Source organism: Aedes albopictus, chromosome 1, assembly GCF_035046485.1.
Source record: "Aedes albopictus strain Foshan chromosome 1, AalbF5, whole genome shotgun sequence".
NCBI lineage: Eukaryota > Metazoa > Arthropoda > Insecta > Diptera > Culicidae > Aedes > Aedes albopictus.
Genome location: NC_085136.1, coordinates 111,020,592 through 111,036,566, shown reverse-complemented (window position 1 = coordinate 111,036,566; position 15,975 = coordinate 111,020,592). Strand labels below are relative to the sequence as shown.

Sequence of the window (15,975 nt, the reverse complement as noted above, 5' to 3'; positions counted from 1 at the left end):
TTCTCCACTGAGACACACCAGGTTACACTGGCGTATAGCAGCACAGATTTCACGTTCGAGCTAAAAATTCGGATTTTGGTGCGTCGACTAATCTGGTTGTTTTTCCATATTTACATTTCTTAAACTCCCAAAAGCAGCCCTCGCCTTCTTGTCGATCTTAGTGGCGCCATCATCGGCTGCCCTTCGGCTAGTGATTCAGGTGCTCCATGGTAATGAGTTGCCAAAGCTATCCACGATTTGGTTCACGGTCAATCGCACCTACCAGGATCTCGTCGATTACGATGAGGAACAGTAGCGGTGACAGTATACATCCTTGCCTCACTCCCGCAACGACTCGGATGGGATCGGACAAAACACCGTTGTGCAGTACTCTGCACGAAAATGCCCTGTACTGTGCTTCAATGAGGCCGATGATTTCCTCAGGGAGACCCTTGCGCCTGAGGGCTTCCCACATGTTTCCGTGATTGAGACGGTCGAAAGCTTTTTCGTAATCAATTAACACCAGGTAAAGAGACTCTTGGAATTCATTGATTTACTCCAGGATGATACGGAGCGTGACAATATGGTCCACACAGGGTCGTCCGGCACGGATCCTGCTTGCTGCCGTCGGAGAGTTGCGTCTATCTTTTCCTGTATTCGGTTAAGGATCACTTAGCAGAGTACTTTGAGAACGATAAACAGTAATATGATGCCCCGCTAATTATACAGTCAGGTCACCCTTTTTGGGTACCTTTACTAAGACGCCTTGCATCCAGTCGGCCGGAAATGTCACGGTTTTCCATATGCTGCAGAATAATTGATGTAGTAGTTGTGCGGATACTACGGGGTCAGCTTTGAACTTATAAAAATAAAGACAAAAAAATAAAGACACTACACCGTCTTCAACCAAAGGTTGTACAGACTGAACAAGCACTTACATAAGACAACGGATAACACACATAACACCCAGTGGTCCAGTGGAGAATTTTCCGTTCGACGAAAAGTTTTCCCCGGCTGGAGCGGGAATCGAACCCACACTCCGAGGCTTACGAAACGTCTAGATGACTGACGCCTCTAGCCGCACGGCCACGGAGCCCATCAGCTGATATGTGATCGACCTTTGGGGCTCTGTTCGATTTCATGCTACGGATGGCTGTTTCTATCTCTTGCAGTGATGGAGCTTCGGTGTTGACACGGGTAATGCGTCGAACCCTTGGCGGATCATGCTAAGGTGTTGATGGCGTGATCGACACTTGAGAAAGATGTCCAAAGTGCTCGAACCAGCGTTTCAATTAGTCAGCCGGGTCGGTCAGTAACTGTCCAGACGTGTCTTTCACGGGCATCGTAGCATTCATCTTAGTCCCACTAAGGCGACGTGAAACATCGTAGACCGTAGAGGAGACGGATATGGCCGGTGTTGGCGGCTTTCTCGCTTTCGTCGGCTAGGGAGTCCGCCCACGCTCCTTTGTCCGCGTTTCACTTCCTTCTCGAAGTCAAGTTAAGTCAAATGTTTTCCAGAGTTTATTATATAAGTCATGAATGATCAAAATTTCATTACAATCGGTTTATTAAATCCGGATGTATAATAGCTCAAAATTGGCTATCGGATAATTTTACTTTGTTCAAGAATCTTTATAGCTTCGTGAAAAATGGTCCGATCTTTCCCAAATTTGGACCACTGATACACAACTAGTAGAAAAACTTACAGTAAAAATTTGAGAATATTCGATGCACTTTTCAAAAAGTTATAGCTAGTTAAACTTTTTTTGAAAAGTGAAAATTTTGCCTGTCCTGATCATTTTGTCCATCCCCTGTAAATCTTGAAAACAAAAAATCAACATTGTCCTTCGAGATTTTTTTTTGAGAGGTTACTTAAGCATTTTTTCAGTATTTCCTCCAGGTATTTTGCTTCCACTTGCATAGCAGTCCCATTTGACTTTACATCAAATTTGAGTACACGTTATTAACAGTATTTTTCTTCAATGTATTTTGATGAATCATAATAAAAATTGCAGATTTTGATCTCAATGTGTGAAAAAAAAAGTTAAACTCTAAGAAACCGTTAAGTTAGGTTGCGACGAGTCGGTAACTGAATGCTCACGTCGACAGAATTTTCATTTGCAATACAATGTCTTTTTCTTACAGCATTTCCTAGCTTCAGACGCAACATCTCCTCACCTATAAACCCAGATGAGGTCTGAGGGTTCCTCTCTGGAGCCACCATCATATTTGACTTTAGGTTGATCGCTCTGCATGATGTCAAACAGTAACTTTTATGAGAATTCGGACAATATATTCCCCAAATTTAGTAAGTAAAGGTATTTTCAACACCAACGAACATTGTTCACTTAGGTGTAAAACATGCAACATTTTCTTAAACAAGGGAAATATCAAAACATTTGATTAATGTTACCCCGGATTACGGTACACAATTCTTGATCGGTCCTCTACTGTCCGATCGGTGTAACAGGTGTAACCTTGGGTGTAACGCGCTTCATACAGGTACATTCAGATCTAGAAATTAGTCTATGGTAGCACAGTACTAGCACAAGAAATTAGTCTATGGATGTGCATTGGACAGGATCATCATTTAGAGGTTATCATACCATCTACCAGAGCAGCGGCTATACACACGAGCTGGAAACAGATTTTATAGTGATGGATGGTATATATATGTAAAGGCGAGTGATCGGTTGGTGCTCGATCGACGAAAGAATGTGCAAGTTGAGGTTCAAAGACCGGTTTTTCAACTTCAGCATCAACGTGTACATCGCTCACTTTGGAAGCACTGATGATGACAAGGACGCATTCTACGAGCAGCTCGAACGCGAGTATTTACGATAGATGCCCAAGACACGACACGACGTCAAGATCGTCATTGAAGACTGGCGTAAAAATGCGCCAAAAACTCTCGTGAATAACAACATACGATACCGATGGCCGCCTCGGTATAATCTGAAGCGACTTAAGCAATAGGATGTCGCCATCAACAACGCAGTTGAAACCAACGCTGGGTGGGTATGTGAAACGGAGCCAGAGGAACGATTGGTTCGATGACGAGTGTAGCGAGAACGCAGCGAGGGCAGTCATGCTGCAGCACGGGACCCGACAGAACGTGGAACGATTTCAAAGAACTATGATACAGCAGACGCGCTTCCTCCGGAGGAAACAGCGCCACCTAGAAAAAGCGGAATGCGAACAATAGAAATACACTAGAACTCCAACGGGGCTGTAGTCACTTTCTCTGTTCAATTATTTTAATAACTTTGATTGTAATAAATGATTATTTTTAAGTGTCCATCTTGTAGAGGATCTTTTGTTTGGTAAGCAAAATTGATTTGACACTTCCAGTACTGCTAGTGACGCCGTAAGAGCGTGGAAAACTAGATGTTAGTCACACGAACAGTCGCGACATTGGACGTCTGTGGCTAGTTATTCTAATATTCTGCTGTGCGGTTCACAAGAAACATAGAAGTTCTATCAGAAGCTCAACGCATCCCGCAGGGATAAGGATGACGGAAGCATCTTGACGGACGGACGTGGGGTGATTGAAAAGTGGAAGCAGTAGTACGACGAACACCTCAAATAACTAGCCAACTCCCCCGTTGAGAGGCGTTAATGATGCTATCCAGCAGCTTAAGAACAGTAAGTCAGCGATCACAATTCTGAATGCTGCCTACAACATACTATAACAAAGAGATGGCAACATAAGGCGGAATTTATAAAGGCTGAATGCACAAAAGGCTAAATACGAAAGGCTGAAATTAAGAAACTGTAACACAAGGCTGAAATTAAAAAGGCTGAAAATACCAAAATTCATATATAAGTTATAGCATTTCTTCCTCTTTTGATTTACGCCCCAACTGTGATAAAGCCTGGCCTATCGTTTAACAGGCACAAATATACTCAATGCCAAAGGGAGTCTAGAAAATGTTGGCCCGAAACAATGTAAAGTTCTTCGCCCGAACGCGAATCGAACGCGTAGCCCTTAGTTACAGTTAGTTTAGAAACTGAACTTAGTCTCTTCATAATTATGCACACCAATGAACACCAAAAGGTACTGGTTATATTTATATAGTAACTTTTTCCTTCTTTAAAGATGAGTTATTCTTTCGAGTCATGTTGTTTTGGAGATTGTTGTCATTACGGCTACTAACAATATCATCAGAAAATTTCACCTTCTGTAAAATATATGCTATGCTTTTGGGAAATTCTGTCTTAGTAATGTAGGCGTTCAATTATGCATAGGATTATGACCAGTCGTAAAACTTTCCGATACAGAACAAAGTAACCTTGAAGCATGTTCCCCCAAAATGGGTTATTTGGCTAACCATGAACTACACAGCGTAACAAAAAATAACTTTTGGTCTGTCTCAAGAGCAAACTTATGTGTCTCCGAAGGTTTTTGGGCCGCTGAATCCGAATCCGGGCTCAGATTTGCTCCAACACGTCACAGTTTTGAACTATACCTCAATTTATAGGGTAAAATATGCGATTTTGGTCTGTTTTGACTCCTAGCCATTAAGCATGGACATGTTTTTTTTTTTTGAACAATCAAAAGGTCAATTGGTCAATTAGCATCTAAATTAACGACCCATGCAAAATATTTTATTTTTTACCAAATCGATTTTGATAGTTTTAAGCGATTTATGTTAGGTACAATATTTCTCATACAAGTCACCCTCCAAAAGTTGCATGCAAGTTTTCATACTAACATAAAATGCTTAAATCCATCAAATTTGATTAGGTAAAACGAAATATTTTGCATGAGTCGCTAATTTAGATGTTAATTGACCAATTAACCTTTTGATTGCTCAAAAAATTTTTTTTTTTCCATGCCCGATGGCTTGCAGTCAAAAAAGCCCAAAATCGCATATTTTGCACTATAAATTGATGTATAGCTCAAAATTGTGACGTGTTGGAGCAAATCTGAGCCTGGATTCGGATTTAGCGGCCCAAATACCTTTGGAGACACATAAATTAGCTCTTGAGACAAAAAAAATGTTGCGCTGTGCTAGGGGACGGTAGGACCACAGACAAACAGACGTAACTCTTAGAGGAAATTCATCTAAAACTTTTGCACGGTGTCTTTTTTATAAGCACACTGCCACCTATTGGTAGAACCGCGCGAGACACTGTCGGCCATGATGGATTCCGATTTGACGTTTGCTAACACGCACACCACTACACAAATCGCCCGTAGTTTTCGTTTGCATCATTCAGCAATGTGTACACTGGCAAATGTCAAAGCGATCGAACACTAGCACCTCTGGTGGAAGGATCGCGCAAAACAAATGAATTTTGAATTGATCGTTAAATGCATGTGCCAAGTCGATTTGAAGAGTGTTACGTCTGTTTGTCTGTGGTAGGACTGTCAAGCTCAACCAAAACCAATGCGAGTGCCACGGCTGGATAATCGACCAACAAGCAAATGTTCAAAGAGACCGTAAAATAAGTGTACGTATGTGATTATTTTCAATTAGAGTGATACGTCTGTTTGTTTGAGTTGTTTGTGTTGAGGTTAGTCTTTGGGCTGGTGCATTTGAAAACTAGGCGAATCACTATTTCAGCCTTATGTTAGGGTATCGCGCCACTTGGGCGGTGGCTTCTACATTCGTCTGTTTCTCACTATAACCTTAGATAATTAATACATAGATTTCCAACTTAACCATCGCAGTATGCATGCGGTTGGCTTCGCTAACCTAACGCCATCTGTTGGTCGACGGGTGAAGTAAATCACCGAAACAGGTGCGCTTTTCAGTTGAACTACCCTGCGCACTGAATGGTTTTGCTGAAACCTTGGCAACTAAAGTGTTGTTATTGAGTGAAAACAAATGACAACAAAATGAGACGAACTCAACACGAACCTGCAGTACGCGCTTCATAACTAGGATTTTCAGAAGCTAGGACTTCAGAAGGATCATCAGAACAGTCAACTCCTGGGAACTTGTGCTGTTAATTAATGATCGATACCTCGTCTACTCAATCGGATTTAAAACGCCTCGTAATTTATGCAGACTCTATTGGTCAGTACAGAAAAAAGCTTCTCGCTCTACTAATTTTCTATATCGTGCATTCGCGATTTTTTGGATTGGGTTGTACCTCGAAGCTTACAGCAACATTACGCGTTCCCTTTGACTATATCTGGGTGGCGCTACATATTCTGGTACACCTTTATTATTTAGTTTTTTTTTATAATCAAGTCCGATGGATATTTTTTAGTCATATCGATTTGTCTTAACTTGGTAGGGTTGCATTGAAAAGTGTGTATGATCAACCAAATACTTTCGAGAAATCTATTCCGGCGCACCCACACATTTTATGGAGTCATAATTAATCATTTATCGGTAAAGCATAAGTTGTTGTACTAGAACAAGCCAAAGATTGTTGGAATCAGCTTAAAAATAACCCCGATAAACCTGCTTCGCTTAAAATTCTGATTTTTGTTTTGCTGGGCCACGTTTCTGTCCATCAGTAGGTACAAACCCCCGTCATTAATTCAGGTCATCTTTTTACAAACTGTTAGTCAATACCCCTAGGGCTAGTTCTAATAGAGATGGTAGACACAGGGACACCGTTGATGTAGAGCAAGTGTACTCAAATTTGATAAACGATTTTTATCGGAAAAAGAAGTTTAGATGGTAAAAAGAATTGCTGGGGTCGTCGTATAGTCTTCTTGTCACCAAAGGTATATTTGAAGTAGAATCTCGCGTACCATAGATCTCAAATTCTCCCGTCACATCTATTGAGAAATTTCTTGAAATGAGTTTCACTCCACGGTATTGCAGTTCAGAAAAGGTTCAATTGATCTCAGCCTACAAAGAAATTGTGCCAAAGATTTTTTGTCGTTATAATACAACATAATCAATCTTCACCCATGATATTTGTAACGCGGGTTTTCTGAATCTTCGTCTCGAAATGCTTGCGGAAAGCTTTGGTATCCTTTGAGCAGCGGACGACGTCAAATGTCTTCTTCCATTTCTCACATCGTTCGAGCTGATCCAAAAAAATAATGTTAGTTTGTGCTAAAAATTACGTTAGGCCAGCACAGATTCTGTGACATACCTGCTTATCACCAGAACAGTATGAAATGTTTGGTCCGGAAGCCGTACTGCGAAATATTTGTTGCGGTTCCAACTTGAACGAACGCGAACTGACAGCTTGTTTGAGTGAATTGATAACACATTTCAAACCTTCTTTAGAAGGTTGCTTGGATACCTTAAATTACAGGCTACAAATGCGCAGGGAGGAGTAAATGAGTCACCCGTCGACCACCATTCTCTGATAGGCGCTACTGATTTGTTGCCAGCTATATTCTTAAGTTGCATATCTATGTATTAATTATCTAAGCTATAACTCAGTCAATTTTGAACCAATTGACTTGAAATGTAGTACACGAGTAGATACTATACCTATCTCATCACATTCCAAAAGTTGTGTCAATCGGTTCAAATTTGACTGAGTTATAGTGGAAAACAGACGAATATAGAAGCCACCGCCCAAGTGGCGCGATTCCCTACTTCAGCCTTTTGATGCATTCAGCCTTTTGTAATTTCAGCTTTCGTGTTTCAGCCGTTCGTTATTTCAGCCTTTTGTAATTCAGCCTTTTGTACGTAACCCATCCCAAACCATCTTCCGTCGTCTTTCACCTAAAGTGAATATGTTTGTGGGAAATTACCAAGCCGGCTTCATCGAAGGCCGCTCCACAACGGACCAGGTCTTCACCGTGCGGCAAACCTTCCAAAAATGTTATGATAAAGACGGAGGCCTCTTGACGGACGGGCGTGAGGTGATCGAAGCACTTGCCAGGACCCATCGCATCACCTATTCATCGACTTCAAAGCGGCATACGACAGTATCGATCGCGCAGAGCTATGGAGAATCATGGACGAAAACGGCTTTCCTGGGAAGCTGATTAGACTGATTAAAGCAACGATGGATGGCGAGCAAAACTGCGTAAGGATTTCGGGTGAACTATCTAGTTATTTCATTCGAATCTCGCCGGGGACTGCGGCAAGGTGATGGACTCTCATGCCTACCCTTCAACATCGCTTTGGAAGGTGTGATGCGACGAGCCGGGCGCAACAGTCGGGGAACTATTTTCACTAAATCCGGTCAATTTGTGTGCTTTGCGGACGACATGGACATTATCGCCAGAACATTTGGAACGGTGACCTGTACACCCGCCTGAAACGCGAAGTAGCAAAGGTCGGACTGGTGGTGAATGCCTCAAAAACAAAGTACATGCTTGTAAGCGGAACTGAACTGGACTGGATCCGTCTGGGTAGTAATGTTACGATAGAGCGGAGATACCTTCGAGGTGATGGAGGAATTCGTCTACCTCGGATCCTTGCTGACGGCTGACAACAACGTGAGTCGGGAAATTCGAAGGCGCATCATCAGCGGAAGTCGGAGCTACTATGGGCTCCAGAAAAAGCTGCGGTCGAAAAAGATTCACCCACGCACCAAATTTACCATGTACAAAACGCTAATAAGACCGGTGGTTCTTTACGGGCAAGAGACATGGACCATGCTCGAAGAGGACCTACAAGCACTCGGAATTTTCGAGCGACGCGTGCTAAGGACGATCTTCGGCGGTGTGCAGGAAAATGGTGTAAGGCGGAGAAGGATGAACCACGAGCTCGCTGCACTTTACGGCGAACCCAGCATCCAGAAGGTGGCCAAAGCCGGAAGGATACGATGGGCAGGGCATGTTGCAAGAATGCCAGACATTAACCCTGTAATGTTGGTGTTCACGACAGATTCAGTGGTACAAGAAGGCGTGGCGTGGAGCGCAGAGAGCACGATGGGCGGATCAGATGGAGCGTGACTTGGCGACGTGCTTGGCGAGCATCGGGCGTGGCCGAGGATGGAGAACCGCAGCCACGAACCGTGTATTGTTGACAAATGTTGTTGATTCAGTTTTATCTTGAATTTGATGTAATACTAAATAAATGAATGAGCATTTGCGATTAGAGCAGCCTAATGGTATCTAATGGTATCTGGAAAACAGAATGGCCCGTCCATGTAGGAGGAGTTCATGACAGCGGAAACACTAATAATGGCGGCAAGTTCAGATGATGGCATATCCGGATAAATACTGGTTCTCCCCATCCCGTCAAAATAAAGAATTGCCCAGATAGTATGAAAGTCACGCTGCTAAAAATAGAAATACACTAGAACTTCAATGGCGCTGTAGTCACTTTTCCCAATTAATTATTTTAATAGTTATAATTGCAATAATTGCCTATTTTTAAGTGTCCATCTTGTAGAGGACCTTTTGTTTTGGTAAACAAAATTTAATTGACACTTCTAGTACCGCTACTGACGCAGTAAGGGCGTGGCTAACTAGATGTTAGTCACACGAACAGCCGCGACATTGGACTTCTGTGGCTAGTTATTCTAATCTGCTAAACGACAATGTCAGATGTCTTTCTGTATAGAGAAATCATAGCCACCTTGATGTGCATCAACGGTATTAGTGAATTAATATAATATTAACCCTCTAATACCCAATCCCGCGTTTAGACGGGGTATAATTTGAGCATTTTTGTAATTTTCGTTTCTCGGAAAATCATTTTTTTCATATTTTTGGCTGATATTTAGGGCTGTTCTGTATATCTCAAAATAGTTTTTGATGTATTTTAAAGCGTATTTACATTGTTTTAAATCATTGAAAAAATGATGTTTTAGCCACCTTCTAGAAGTAATTGTTTATTTTGTATTGAATCGCTACAATTAACATATTTTAAATTTTTCCCAAATCATTCTATCCTTGTTTAATAGTTTAAGGGAATCGAATACGCTCTAAAATTATTTTACTTAAAATTACACGGAAAATAAAATTTTCCGTGAAAAAAAATTAAATAATAATATTTCAACAATAATCATAAAATCTCAAAATGTTTTCATCTCAAAAAATCCGTTCCCCAAATTGGCTTCCAGGAAAAATATAAGTGTGGGGATGTTCAAAAATCATCTTCCAAAACATGTTTAAATCGATTTTAGATGACGAAAAATGATATTTAGATCAAAATCAAAAATTTGGGTATTAGATGGTTAATCGATATTAATGACAATATTAATGAGTGCCCTACCCCATGTTTTCTAATGTTCAATGTTAAATACTATTCATAGATTGTCCTTGAAACAGTGGGAACATGAAAGTTCAAGCCATCTTCTATTCTTCATTACATCAACGAAACTGTTTGACACTTCTCAGGTCATTTTGATAGATCACACACATGCACGAAAATGACGGATCATATATTCTACTTTATCGAACTGGTTGCCGTCCTTTTCATGCTCATGTAACAACTGTCAAAGTGACCTGAGAATTGTCAATCATTTTGAGATTAGGTTCGTTGATGTAATAAAGAATAGCCAACCCTGTTGATCCCCTACTAATCCCTGAGCTACGAGTTTACACTACCACGCTACCGCCCTTGACCTACCAATCAGCCAATGTCACGATAATAACTATCAAATTATGCAAATTCTTCAAGATAATTTTTATTACGATACGAGCAGTCAATAATAGCGCAGCTTTAGTAAACGCGCATCTTCTCCGGAAGGCTATGCTGATAGTCCTCGGGTTCGAGTATCTTCGTGATTACCACACGACATAAAAATGCAAGAAAGCAAAATGGTCAATAGATTCCATTTAGTAATTGTGAGAGTGATCATCAAAGCCTTACTTGAAAAGAATGAGAAGTAGAATAAAAATAAGAATGAAAAGGGATAAGAAGAGAAATAAAAGTAAGACGAAACATAAGAATAAGAAGAAGAATAAAGAAAAAGAGGGGGAGAAGTAGAAGAATTGGAACAATCAATAGAGAAGGTAAATATTGATAAACAATGAATAGCTTAACAAGTTAGTTGAAACAAAAAATCAACGCAAATGACATGTACCTATTCAATAAACAAGATTTGTTTTGATGGTCGAGTGTCTCGTCTGTTTGAATGTGGATTAATAACTGCCACCATCAGCATGTCACTACAAATCCACCCACACCGGTCATCTATAGTTGTGCCAAGTCTTGTTTCTCGGAAAAATCTCTTGTAAAAAAAACACTTGTCGCATGCAGTAGCAGTGAATTGTTCAGATGCTGCCTTCTAGGCAGCTCTGATGCGCTGCTGACACGAGTCTCGCGGGATACGGACAATTAAGTTTTGATTATGATTGTGTTTTTTCTGATGCAAATTAGTATTAAGTGAACGCAGTAGAATTTAAGCCCCTTTGAATCTGCATGTAAATATAGCTTTTCGATGATAGTAAAAGCCTTTCTGTCTGAACCTCGGAAAATGTTTACCGTATGGATGTAGTGCAACGTAGTCTATTTTTAAAATTTAAAACTGCGTTTAATTAGGAAAGTTTGATTTGGTCTGGAAAGGTTTGGTAATGGAAAAGTGGGAATACACCGTTTTCTACACTTAAATTGAATCTAGTAAATATTGGAACGAGCTTGTCCCCTAAGTCACATTTTTTTTTGTATGAGCTGTAAGCCTCCTATAATCATAAACCATCACAACCATTACAAGCTATTGGCGCACATGTTTAGCATACTCTCACTCAATCTTGATGCGTATCGACTTTCACTATCAAAAGATTCATCAAACCAAAACAAACTTTTACCCATCTGAGCTGGGCGCTGGCATTACTTACCGTAACTATTCTAAAACAAACTGTTACTCTCACCCTGGTTGAACTAATGGCCAACATTAAGCTTGGTATCATCATTTAGGAATACTCCACGCAGAGAAATGGGAACTTACGCCGTTTGACAACAATGCGGCTCGGCGGTTCATATCATCATTGTCTCCAATTGGTCGGTTCTATCATCGGATATTATGATCACCTGCCTACCCCACGGCAGCCCAAGAACTAGAGCGCATCCAAGTTCACCTATGCGCTGAACTGCTTATCTTGTTGTACGGCACAGCCTACTGGGTATCATGAACGAGATGATCCCAGAAAGTTTGTCAACCGTTTCGACGACGCGTCGCGTCGTCTCATAGCAATCGCGGAAAAATCGCGTGCATCCAGAGAGCCTACTTTGATCGTTTAGAAATGGCAAGTGCACGGCGGTTGGGTTCCGGTTCATCGATTCCGACCGACTTGTTGAGATTTAGATGGCGCTTCGGTTCCGCTGGGTGAGCGTTGGATCACTGGTGGAACCGCAAGGTTTGGTTAGTCTTTCGGTGAAGTTCAAGGCGAACGGTTCGGTTTTCTCGGTTCGGAAGTTGGTGATTCATAAAAAGGAAGAATGTTTGGATCGATTTGTGTTGTACTTTTGGGACTTGGTGCATGTTTGGGACTTAATGCAGTGTATGTGAACAATCATAAGATAGACAAGTACGACGTGGACAAGATTAAGTTGCTGAGTCCGACTCCGTCCAGTGATCATGTAACGAAGATCAACCTGATTACGAAGGATAACTTCACGAATCCTTTGCATTACTACCAGTACTTGGTGGGCAATGATCCCGGAGGTCACGTGGAGTTATTGTGGGGAAACAACAAAACGTATTTGCCGACGATCTTTCGAAGTACGACAACCACGGAGCCATCAATCAACAATACGATAAACTATGCTGATGATTTGTCATCGATGGAGAACACATTGAACAATACCACCCCCGTCTACAAGGGAGATTATCACGAGGAACCCATTCAGATACCACCGACGACTACGGCGCGGCCGATGCGGCGATTGAAGAAACCTACCAAGAAACCTCCGCCCATCAAGAACCAAACTCAGATATCGGAGAAAACGCTAGAGTTGCTGCGGAAGTACTTCACCATCAATTGTACGCTAACGCCACTGCAGGAGCCCTCGACAACTCCGATGCCGAAGATCGCCGCCAGTACGAAGAAACCCAAAGCAAAGATCAAGAGACGAAAAAATACGAAGACTACAGCGGCGTCGACTTTGTCGTCGACCACCGCCACCACTACAACGCGTCCTTCGACAAAGAAGAGCACCAAACACAAGAAACCTTACGAGCAGGTTGTCTACGTAGATCCTCCGGTGATTTCCTCCATCAGCGGAGTGCTGGAGAGTATGTACAACTACATGGAGGATGCCTTCGTCAGCACGGAGTATATTTCGATTGAGGATGAAGGAATTGAAGGACACAATAAACAACTTACCTTGCAAAAAAAGACAACGAAAAACGGCAAGAAGATCAAGCGGAACTCGGTCGGGGAAGGCAGCCCAGAAATGACCACAGCTGCAGTCGGGTTCACGTCAAAGCAGTACCAAGAGGAAACACCGAAGCGCGTAACGCTGGCGGAGGTTCCTCTGACAAGTCCAGTACAGGCCAACAAGAACAAGCTGACGACGAACATTCACGTGACCAGTGAGTACACTCCGGCAACTCCGGCTACGGTGCCGTTTCTACCACAAGCGCTGATTGACGATAAAGATGGGAGCAGCGAGGAAGAATCAGAAGAGGGCGATTACTACGAAGGATTTTCCAACACGAGTTATGAAGAGGACGAAGAAGATGATGAGGACGATGAAGGTAGCCAGGAGGATGAAGAAAACAGTGACGAATATGATGAAAGTGTCGAAGCGGCTGGGAATCAAGCAGGGGGAGTGGTGAATGATAAGGACTATGACTACGATGATGATAGTGCGGGTAGTTCTGATAAAATAAAAGTGAAAATTACAAAGCAACCGGAAGGCGGTGAAGACTACAGTGATGAAGATTCAGAAGAATACGATAGTGGGGAAGATAGTGGTGGTGGTCCAGGAAGTTTCTTCAGTGGCTTATTTTCATCTATCGGTAGATTCGTGCGATCGCTAGGTTTTGGTCCTCGAACAACGGTGATGTACGACGATTACGATGAAACCCGTAGCACAACTCCAAGGATCGTAGATCTTAAGAAACGCCCAACGCGCAGCACTTCAAATGAAGATACGCAGACACAAATCGAGCGAGTTCACGATGCAACGGAGAAACAACATCCTTGGTATCACTATCCGGCGTACTTGTACAACGAAATTGAGGAACCTGAGGTTCAACTGCCAGTGGTAGATCACAATTCTGTGACGGAGCCTTATACAGACCCAGATTGGTTCAACTTCATGACGCCTTGGGATTTCTTCAACCCGTGGATACCGTGGGATAATCCTTCCACAACTGGAAGCTCACCCGAACCCATTGAAATAACCTCGGCGCCAACGGTCTCAACAACTACCGAATCCAGCGCTGGATGGCTCCCGAATCTATTCGGAGGAGAACCACCCACACATACAGAACCAGTTCAACAAACAACTCGGAAACCGTTGATCCCGTTCCTTCCGGCGTCAGACCCTTTGCAAAAACCGGAAAACTGGCTAGGAGTCATCGCTCAGCACGTTTTCACCACGACCAGGAAACCTAAGACCACGACTCAAGTTCCGTCGACAACTCACCTGACGAAGCCGACAAAGGTACACTACAGCGGTTACGAGCTGTGGCGTGTCTTCCCAAGAACCGCGGAGCACATCCGTTCGCTCGAAGACTACCGGCTATCTCCGGAAGGGGTGAAACTTCAGTGGTGGAAGGGACCGTCGCTTCGGGGTGCGAACGACATCCTAGTTCCTCCCCATATGGTGGAAACGCTGGGCGAATACCTTCAGGATGAAGTCATATCAAAGGAAGTTGTGATCCGAAACCTGGGCCAGGCCATACTGTACGAGAACCCGAAGATGACTCGACGGGAGCAGATCGAGATTGAAGTTCTGCACGGACACCCGTTGACGTGGTATCGGTACCATCGTTACGCGGATCTGACGAAGTTCATGAACTACCTGGGACGGCGCTTTCCGAAGAACGTGGAGCTGATACACATTGGGCGGAGCTTTGAGGGACGGCCGTTAACGGTTGTGAAGGTTAAATTCGATGGGAAGCGTTCGCTAGGGGGTAAAATGAGTAGTAATTCAAAATACATTAAGGGTGATAAGGTGAGACAGAAGAAGAAGAAGGTGGTTAAGCGAAAAGGTCAACGACCTGCTGTGTTCATTGAGGCTGGTGCTCACGGTCGGGAGTGGATTGGTCCAAGTGTTGCCACCTGGATGCTGGATACGTTGACGAAGGCGATATCTAGTAACGGTTAGTTTTCTTGATCATTTTTGACGGTGGTGTAGAATTCAGATGACATTTGGATTTCTTCGACAGATACGGAGTTGGAGAACGTCAAATCCATGGACTGGTATGTGCTACCGGTCCTCAACCCGGACGGTTACGAATACAGCCACGAGTACGATCGAATGTGGCGCAAGTCACGGTCCAAACATCAAGAAACACAGAGTTCTGGAATTCTGTCAACTGCGTAAGATATCTTCCACACTTCCACACTGATTCTCCAAGGGCTTACTAACCCGGTCTCTTTTTCCCTGACAGACTCAACTGGCTTCAGCAGCAGAGTTCTCTCTCCGTGGACTCCGACCAGAGCTGCATCGGAACGGACCTGAACCGCAACTGGGATCATCGCTGGAACCTGGAAGGTGCCTCGAAGTCCGCCTGCAGTGAGTACTACTCCGGGAACAGGGCCTTTTCCGAGCTGGAAACCCGAGCACTGAGTAAATTCCTGCTGCAAGCTCGTCGCAATATCCAGATTTACCTCTCTTTGCACTCATATGGTCAGACCATCAGCTATCCGGATCAGAAGCGATCGGAGGGAGCGGATCGTTTCGGAGATGTCCACGAGATGGCAGCCGTTGCCGTGGAGACCCTCCGGGGTTCAGGAAGTCACGTTACCTATCAGGTGGACAGCGAAGGGGAGATGAGTTACCCGAGCTCAGGAACTTCGGTGGAGTTTGCGCGGTATGAGGCTGGCATCAAGTACAGCTATTCAGTGGATTTGCCCGATACGGGAACCCATGGTTTTCTGTTCCCTCCGTCCGGTATTGAGAATACGGCTAGGGATACGTTCGAGTTAATAAAAGGTATGGTTGACTATATTTAGGTTACTTAGGCTAGGTTTCTGTACAATTCGTTACGATT

General features: G+C 43.2%; 1 protein-coding gene across 1 annotated transcript; it reads left to right on the top strand.

Annotated features, from left to right (window-relative positions):
• Nucleotides 1-10,837: 10,837 nt before the first annotated feature.
• LOC109432959 (uncharacterized) lies at nt 10,838-15,937 on the top strand. Its single transcript, XM_019709310.3, has 3 exons — nt 10,838-15,081; nt 15,148-15,301; nt 15,373-15,937. The coding sequence occupies exons 1-3, from the start codon at nt 12,246-12,248 to the stop codon at nt 15,935-15,937; spliced, it is 3,555 nt and encodes a 1,184-aa protein (XP_019564855.3). The 5' UTR covers nt 10,838-12,245.
• Nucleotides 15,938-15,975: the final 38 nt, after the last annotated feature.